This window comes from Diadema antillarum, unplaced genomic scaffold (assembly GCF_040938485.1).
Source record: "Diadema antillarum isolate AM-2024a unplaced genomic scaffold, OU_Dant_1.0 seq00001162_RagTag, whole genome shotgun sequence".
In the NCBI taxonomy this organism is placed as follows: Eukaryota; Metazoa; Echinodermata; class Echinoidea; order Diadematoida; family Diadematidae; genus Diadema; species Diadema antillarum.
Window position 1 is genome coordinate 840,431 of NW_027271971.1, and position 9,622 is coordinate 850,052.

Consider the following 9,622-nt stretch of genomic DNA (forward strand, 5'->3'; position numbering starts at 1 on the left):
CGGACATCTTGGCCCATTGATTAAGAAAGCACTCCAATTTGCATTGCTGGACAAGGTGCGGCCAGTGAGGGTACACTATTAAGAGAAAAGCAACCATGTACATTATCACCAAATGCCAAAAGCTTTCAATGTATCTGTTGAATATTCAACCTGGCATTATTAATACACTTACCAATAAATTACTACCAGTCTTTGAATTAAAAAAAAAAATGTGCTCTGTCAGCCATGTCCTGTGACCATTCTACCCCCTACCCCCCCCCCAAAAAAAAAAACATGCTTATTATTGCAGAGTTTCCTACAACCAATAGATGTTATAGCATGTTGCCAATTTACAAAATGTACAAAAAGAAAGTAATGGTTGATACCAATACGCTACTAGCAGTCGAAACAAGGTATGTTCTACGGGCTCCTTGTTGGAATAGTTGGCAAATATTTTTGATTATGATTGGGGCACTAGTGTACGCTGCATACCTTTGACAAAAAATTTCCTGTCATAACTGTAGATGTGTATAAAAAGTACTACTAATCAGCATGAAATCTGCTTCATCGACAGTATGTTGTCATTATTTCAACAACAAAAGCAAATTTATCACTAAGAGGAAACCTAAACCCAAGAGAAATGTGTATTGGGTGAAAGCAGCAACGTATAGTAGAACACATCAGTGAAAGTTTGAGAAAAATTGGATAATCGATGCAAAAGTTATGAATTTTTTAAAGTTTTCTTGTTGGAACCGCCAGATGAGGAGACTACTTGAGTTTATTACATCATGCGTGGATAACAATCAAAGAAAATATAAAGAAAATTCAACTTGCTTTCACTTTTCTTGCATAATGAAGGAGCACTTGAATAAGTGTTTTCAGAAAGCAGGGGGAGTGATTACTACCCTTGCAGTATCAAGTTAATGGAATAAGTGATTTTCATGAAAAATGAATTTTTTGTAGGATTCCCTTTATATTTTCTTTATATCGTTGTCCTCACATACTTATGTCATAACCTCCAGTAGTCTCCTCATCCAGTGGTTCCAACACCAAAACTTTAAAAATTCATAACTTTTGCATCGATTGTCCGATTTTCCTCAAACTTTCACTGATGTGTTCTACTAATGTTGCTGATTTTCCTCAATCCACATTTCTCTTTGGGTTTTGTTTTCCCTTTTTTTTTGGATAATCACCAATATGCTGCTGCTGGTCTGCGTTTAAAGAATGCTTACGTACAATTTTTGTACATGTGTGCTCTGATCAAGTGGTGAAATGTGTGCCACTTTGTACCTGTTGGCTGCTAAAAATAATTGGACAGAAAGTACCTGCATTGTTCTGACTTATTTTCTTCTTTCCGGAAGAGTTGTTGCTTCATCATTTGCACACATCTATCGTGCTCTGATATCACGCAGGCCTCCAGTGACCCATGACTACACTTTTCGTTGTTTACACAAGAGTGCAATAAACGTTGCACCTGAAAAGAAGAAAACAAAAGATATGCCCTACGTCATAAGATATACAAAGTACCAGCATAATATGATATACTTCAAGAGAATGCTTTTGCGCATGATGCCATTCATTGACGTGTGCCAAAAGCTCGCAGCAACCTTTAATGAAAGTGAAACCACCTTCTTAAATTCACTCACTGTTCCCTGAATAGATCTAGCCTGACATGTGAGATGCACCATAAAACTATATTTGTCGCTGCATGTGTTGTGTCACAGCAAGGGCTTCTAAGAATCCCAGAGTGTGCTTTATAACCCATATTTAGATAATTGTTGAGATTTGTTTGTAATTTCAAAACACACTGTTGTACATGTAGTAATAGGTTATATTTTGCGATTTGGAGATGAATATCTCTTGTTGAAAGCATTTCATATTTTTTTTTTATTTCTCATTCTTTTACTATTTCTTTCCTTTTTTTGCTTTTGGTTCTTTTTCTTTTCAGGCCGGGCTGAATTTTAAAGTTGTCAGCGTGCACTTGTGCATACTCTAAAAGTTTAAAGATACTGCACATGAAACCACCATTTTGCATTATTGTGTTTACTGCAATTTTGAGTGCTGGACAGATAATATATGTGTACAGACTGTAGCTCTTTTTACCATGAAGCATTACCTCATATGTACATTTCTTTCTTTGATCATTAACTTTTCTTCATCTTTTTTTTTATTCCTTTGTATTCTCTTCATGATACGATTCACCCTGCAGTAAAGGCTTTTTCCCCACTTTGATTTATCATTTGACTCAACATAAAAGATAATTCTAAAATCCAGATGATGAAAAGTAAAAGCAACATTTTGTGTGCCACCTCCATTCTCCCTTTTACAGTGCACTGCTCTTTCTTGGGGCTCTGTTTGTGATTGCTGCAATATCAATATTTGCCAGATCCATCCCAGATCTTATATCTTCTACGGAGACAAGTAATGTAAGTATAGCAGGAAGATGATGGGGAGAATATACAAAAGCAAAGTGTTTAATTTTTACTTCAATTATCCAGAAAGTCTAATTGAAAACATGACCATCTTTGCATGTTCTTATGCAAGCAATAATCATATTTCCAGCAAGTTTTCATAACAGATGTCCTTTTCCCATCTTCGCAAGTCTTTCCCAGAATTTGATGTGAGCATCCATTTCAAACCACAATTTGAAAAACAAAGGTGGAGACTGTGATACACGTACATACAATTTTGGTGGCTACAAGGTTAGTTGTGTGTCATTGAAAATTGCATTCATTTTTGTTTCATTCAATTAGAAGCCTGCCTTTAAGATGTTATTAGTCAGTTTTGCATGACTTTTATATTGATAATGAGAAAAGACCTAGGCATTACTATACCAGAGTCAGTTGAATTTTGAATCAAGGTCAAGTTTTAGGAAGATGATGATGCTGATGCTGATGACTTCTTGTATAGTGTCCATATCAGCCTTGGAAGGGTGCTCATTGAATTTGATTTAATGTCTGAACTTCAGCTGCTCAGTTAGTAGGCCTGCACGCATATCAAGATGTGCAGTGATGATCATGATTCTAATAGCAAGCTATTATACAATTTGTAAGTGAATAATGATGAAGGACCAAACTTCAATTTATCAGAATTAATCCTAGAAGGGTGATAGTGTTTTATGTTATAAGAAGGTTAGTGTGGTGTGATATAAAATTTAATAGTAATACATACCATATCTCAAGGATATACACTTTCATCTAATGCTCTTGAAACTAGCGCCAAGTGCTAACATCCTCAGAGTTTTGTGGAAATGGATATTGAGTAGGTCCTTCACAAAGTCTGTGGTATGATTATTGTGAGTTTGTATTAAAGGGAACGGCTTAACACATCTATATCTTGGGTAGATAAATTTGTGATTTAATTCAGGCTCTTATAATTCTTGTTTTCCCTGCCACTGAATTGTTTCTCTGGATGATAGTGACCATGAAGAGGAACCCAATTGTTTTGGCTTTCTGATCTATGTGTTCTAAATATTGATTTCACAAACCCGTGCTACAAGTCATGCAATAGACTTTTGTGTGTGGAGAGTGGCGGAGGACAATGTTCTAAAGGTTAATCACATTTGAGAGCTGTTCAGTTTCAATTCAGTGTCGTTGACGCTGTCTGTCTCGTGATCGCTACATAGAATAATTCTATGATCAGTTCATAGGTGATCTGAGCAAGAGTTACAGCCGTATGTAAGAAACTATGTACACTTCTGTTGATATGTCTTCTTAAAATTCTGACTAGGTGATGGAGTAAGTGTACCGTATGTCCCAAAAAAAATTACAATGGGACCCTCCGCAATGATATCTTTAAAAATATTGAATCAATCTAAATACAAATTCAGGGTATGAAACTATAACTCATTGCCCACATCTTACAGAAAACCCCATTTGATTTGCTTCAGTGATCAAAGAGAAATGAGGAATTTTGTAGAGGATGTCAGGAATCTCTTCCCTCCATGTTCGTCTATTGTTTTCACACACAAGAGCATCGAAATGCTAAACTTGGAAGAATCAGACTCATGACATGCTTTACAACAATCCACATTTCTCTGTGACTGCTAAACCAAATCAAATGGGGTTTTCTGTAAAATAGAGCTAAAATGTTATATTCTAAGACTCTGAAGTAGCATTTCGACAATTTAATCATATTGGGTGTTATCAATGCGAAAACCTGATTGTAATTTTTTGGGGGACATACTGTACATTGACAGAAATGATGTAATTCCATTAACATTTCTTCTTCAAACTTCTGACTGCAGGGTTTTTGGCTTATTCTTCTTGCTGGCATCAGCATGACAATCTGCATTCTTCTGGCTGTATCAAAGTTTATCATCGCTCGTAAACTAGACAGCAAAAGTATTCTTTCAGATGGTAAGTTCAGAGAGACAGAGAGAGGGGGGGGGGGGGGACGAACGAACAGATAAACCGAAAGCAATTCCAATATCATAATTACAATTGAGAGCAAGCGGCAGTGTTTATTGATTTCATATCAAAACAAAATGTACATGAATCTACATGTATTTTTGTAATGGATAGAGCCTTTTACCAAAATGAGAAAAATACATATTTATACATATATTGTGCTCCAGAAATATTTCTATATTGACTCATTTCACAATTAGTCCATGGGCCAAGACCCGAAAAATAGGTGGTTGGTACCATCTGAGGTGGCACAACCTTTTTGGTGTCAGTTTGTTTGTCGGGCATAGATATGCTTATCAAGCTATGATAGCATTTCCAAATGAGTAGCTTAGTCATAATAAATTAATTTTTAACCAATTTGGTCTCGTTTTTATATCCCTATACTTCTGAATCGAAACTAAACCGCTATACAAAGAAGAGCACTGCCTTCTGTATGTCCACAGGTGTTCTGTTGAAACGCGGTGCGCTTAGTCTTTATTCAAGGCAGCGAAGGGAATATCCAACGGGTTATGACGTCCACAGCTGTCACACAGTGCGCTTAGTCTTTATCTAGACCAATGTACCGTTATCATATCTAAAGTTCCTCATAAAAGGGATTATCTATACTGTTTTTACACCACCCTAGCAACAAATACATCAGTTTTAAACAAAAATCACTCTGTTCATTTACAATATCATTCATTGTAATGTATCATAGTGTACCGGTACATTGTTTTTGCATTATCTTATATTGTTGGAGGGAAATAAAGCGACATTGGCGTGGTATCAGCGTTTTCATCGTAGCGTTTTCGCCGGAAAATGATAAATAATTGAAAGATACGGTAAAATTCACGAGAAATTGCTTTTGTTGTTGTTGTTGTTTTTAGATAAAAGGATATACACTGTATCATACGCTTTGGATATTCCCTTCGCTGTCTAGAATAAAGACTAAGCGCTGTGGACATCATAACCTTTGGATATTCCCTTCGCTGCCTTGAATAAAGACTAAGCGCACCGCGTTTACAACAGAACACCTGTGAACATACCATAGAGCTGCATTTTACAGCTCTATGGAACATACAGAAGGCAGTGCTCTTCTTTGTAAAGCGGTTAGTTTTGATTCAGAAGTATAGGGATATTACAACGAGACCAAGTTGGTTAAAAATTCATTTACTATGACTAAGCTACTCATTTGGAAATGCTATCATAGCTTGATAAGCATATCTATGCCCGACAAACAAAATGACACCAAAAAGGTTTTGCCACCTCAGATGGTACCAATATCTGGCCTGGCCCATGGACTAAATACATTTGATATCATTGCTTCCTTGTATGTCAGCCACATCAAATAAAGAAAACAACAACAACAAAAAAACAACAACTGCAGAATATTAAAGAGATATGGTACATGAGGGTAATTCCGTGAAGTTGGGGCACAAAGTGTGACATTTTGGCATAACTCAATACTAATTATGCTATACATATATTCTTTATAGGCTTTACATTTGTATTGAGACCATACATTTTCCTGGAAATTTTGTGCCATTCAGACTCAATTTTGATGAAGTTATTAAAAAAAATGTAACGGTGTCCTGTAGCATCGTGACGTGTCCATGTAGCATCGTGATACAAGGTACATATGTTAAAATCTGGTCCTAAAAGACAAATTAATGCAATTAGCTTGACCAAAATTTGATATAATATGCATAATTACTAGATTAGTCAGATAGCTAAATATCTTAACTCTCTTTTCCACAGTTTTACTTTTACAAGAAAATTACACAATGTGTCACTATGCTACGCGGTGTCCACCAAATGTCACAAAAAAGGACACCGCGTAGCATCGTGATACATTTTGTAATTTTCTTTTAAAATTAAAACTGTGTACAGGAAATTTGAGATATTTGAATATCTGACTAATCTAGTAAATATGCATATTGCATCAAATTTTGGTCAAGCTAATTGCCATAATTTGTCTCTTAGGACCAAATCTTAAAATATCACGATGCTACATGGACACGTCACGATGCTACAGGATACCGTTACATATTGTTTTTTTCAAAATTGAGTCTGAATGGCACAAAATTTCCAGGAAAATGTGTGGCCTCAATGCAAATGTAAAGCCTACAAACAATAAATGTATAGTGTGATTAATATTGAGTTATGCTGAAATGTATTTTTCAAATATCACTATGCTACATGGACACTGCCCCAACTTCATGGAATTACCCATGTACATTGTACTTGGCAATCAATTGCAAGCATTTTACACAAATTAAAGTTGTTTCTTTGATATGAAGAAGACATTTGTACAAGTACTAAAATGATAACTTTTAGATTATATGTGACAGTGCACCTCAAAACGAACATAAAGTCGCACACACTGATTTTGCGTGAGGACTGAAAATAAGTGAAATGGGTCAACCTAGCCGAACTTGACTTTTTCATATTTTCTGAAAGAGCGGGTCTCCTTTTACATTAAGCTAAAATTTGGTATCATAAAACGGGCAGGAAAGTGTGTTTTTTTTAGCAGTTTATCTCGAATATTTTTGGTAGAATACTGTGATCAGGTGTGTCTTTAGAATCCCTTTTTCCTTTCTGAAAAACCTTGTCCACACTCTTCACTTTCAACTCTAATAACTTTTGAAGGGATAGAGCTACTGCTTTGAAAGTTGGCATTAAGTATGGACAGAATGTGTTAATGAGGCATGGCTAATTTCAGTTAAATCTAATAATCCCTTCATTGTTGTTACTCTGGTGGTTTACTTCCTGTTTTTTGTCCCATTCATCGCACAGCCAGCACGGTTTGGTAAAGATTAAGCGCTTGAATAGACACTGTACTTCAGAGCCTCTTTTCTCAGTTCACACTTTTCCTGAGTTTGTGCTCTCTTTCCAATATTTAGATAGGTTAGGAGAGTCCATTTGATTTGAGTTATACATCATTTTAAAGCTTAAAGTCTGCTCTTTCAGAATATGGTCTTAACTTAAAATTCATGTCTGGCGACTTTTTGTTTGTTTTGAGGTGCAGGGTCACATATTCAACATTTTGTGTCTGTGAACTTAGCTGAGCATGATGTCTCATTCTTACAATTAATCATGTATCAAGAGTGTGATACCCATATACATCATGTAATAAATATGTATTCACAGATCTGTTCGATTACTTATGGAATCATGTCTGAAAGATTACATCAAGACTTGGTATAAAATGATTTGACTGGAATTTTTTCCATTTACAAAAAAAAAAAAAAATAGCTGTAGTTTACATGCACATTAAAGTACCATGACAAGCATCATACTGAATGTTAAAATATATGTTTACAGACAAAAAGTTCAAAGAAAAAAAATAGTGCATGGTTGGCATGGTTACAGCTTTGCTTTGCCCCTTCAGGTTACAGCTCCCTCGCTGGAGCCATCACGACTCTAAGCATGCTTATTAGTAGCATTGTCATCAGTGAACAACCGTCCGTCTGGTATTTGGATGAAGTCATTGGCCTCATCGTTGGTCTCCTGCTCTGCTTCTACGGCATCAAGTATGCACTATGATTATGTAGAGTCTTAAAGGCATAATTCACCATTTGCAGATAAAACAACACCTCAGCATTAGTGCTTCAAAATAATTCTAAAATGTAAGATACACTATAGGAATAGAAACCAATGTAAACAATGCAATCAGTATAATCGATGTTAAATGTTGTTAGATATAGAAAATGTAAGCAACAGTTATAATAAAAATGTTTCCTGACTATTGAAAACCATCTACAGTTATGGTTTATTGAGAAAAATGGTGATATCTTATTATATTTTAGGCTTTTTTGCAAAATTTTTATATGGTAGGATGTTTTGCGATAAAACTGACCTACACATACATGTACATGTATATGCATCAAATGTGATATCTTGAACATTTTTTTAAAATCACTGCTCCCAAAGGTAAACAGGACCTTTAAAGTACAATTCTGAACCAGAAATAATGTGATTTCGAGAAAAAAAATGGCACAGACAATTTGTAATTGAAACGTTACTTGCATTGGACAACAAAGAAGAAAGTTATGAAAAGTTGAAGATAAGCTTATTTTTGCAAAACAGTTCTCAGACAGGGCTTTCCATATGCAAATGAGTGAGTTGATAATGTCATATCAAGTCACAGTTTCCCATTGGTCATGTACGCAACAATAAAAAAACAGTTTCAAAGTCTAACACATAATGTAACTTCAAAACAGCGATCCAGTCAAAATTATTTGTAGATGGGGATGTATTGAATAATTTGTAAATGTGCCACTGGTTTGGTCAAAAGAAAGAAAGAAAAGAATAATCGCATATTCCATAGTCTTCATATAGGATGGTTCACAATTTACAGTCTCTCCCCCCCCCCCCCCCCCCCCCCCGTCTTCCTATAATTACACTGTCCATCCAAATTCTTGCTGATGTCTGGATCCCTTTTGTCCACCCTGTTTCATTTTGATAGGCTGCTTGTCGACGTGTTGCAATATGCAGACATGAAGGGCGCCCTCATTGACTGTCTGAGACCGGCAAAATGAGAGGAGCATCCTTGACAAGGGGCTGTAAAAGATCGAAGAAGAAAAGTGTCCTGCCATAATGGTGATGCACCCATCAATGAAATGTCTTCCACTTCTCTATTGGTATCGTCAACAAACCATCTGGAGCAATTAATCTTTATATTGTGGACCCAGTTGCCATGACAACCCCACTGTCTTCTTCCCATATCCTGTGCCAATTGTACTACAGTAAAACGAGATAATCATTTTCGCGGCACGAAATTTTCGCGAATTGGAGCTGACGGCCTTTTTCGTGGCATGAAATTTTCGCGAGTTGCCTGTAATATTCAATGCATATAGTGTAGACAAGAACTTTTGCGTGCATTTTAATTCTGCAAATCTTGGCTCTCGCAAAACTCGCGAAATTAAAATGCATGCGAAAATTCCGCAATTACAGTATCAGTTGTATTTTTTGTAAAGTCTAGAGAACAGTTCTGTAACAGCCATGTCAGCTGGTATCTATTATATAATTGAGTGTGCTGTTATCTGGTCACAAGCTGCCTGAACTTTTGCAACTTGTTCTCCTGTAAATCAAATCAGCATGAGCATGTACTGCATACCTGTGAGCAGGTATACTACTAAAGCTGTTAATGAACATCCGTACCCCCAAAATTTATGTTGCAAAGATGCAAGCCTAATCGCATGCATGTCAAATGGTTTACCACCAGTGAAGTTACAAAAGTAACTGTCCAGCTC

General features: G+C 36.1%; 1 protein-coding gene across 1 annotated transcript in view; it reads left to right on the forward strand.

Annotated features, from left to right (window-relative positions):
* Positions 1 to 9,218, forward strand: part of LOC139744355 (transmembrane protein 163a-like) — a 31,173-nt gene extending 21,955 nt beyond the window's left edge. The window contains exons 9-12 of the mRNA XM_071654796.1: positions 2,309 to 2,405; positions 4,226 to 4,337; positions 7,759 to 7,900; positions 8,836 to 9,218. Coding sequence (XP_071510897.1) covers positions 2,309 to 2,405; positions 4,226 to 4,337; positions 7,759 to 7,900; positions 8,836 to 8,908 — 424 coding nt within the window. The 3' untranslated portion in view covers positions 8,909 to 9,218. The remainder of the gene's footprint in view (positions 1 to 2,308; positions 2,406 to 4,225; positions 4,338 to 7,758; positions 7,901 to 8,835) is intronic.
* Positions 9,219 to 9,622: the final 404 nt, after the last annotated feature.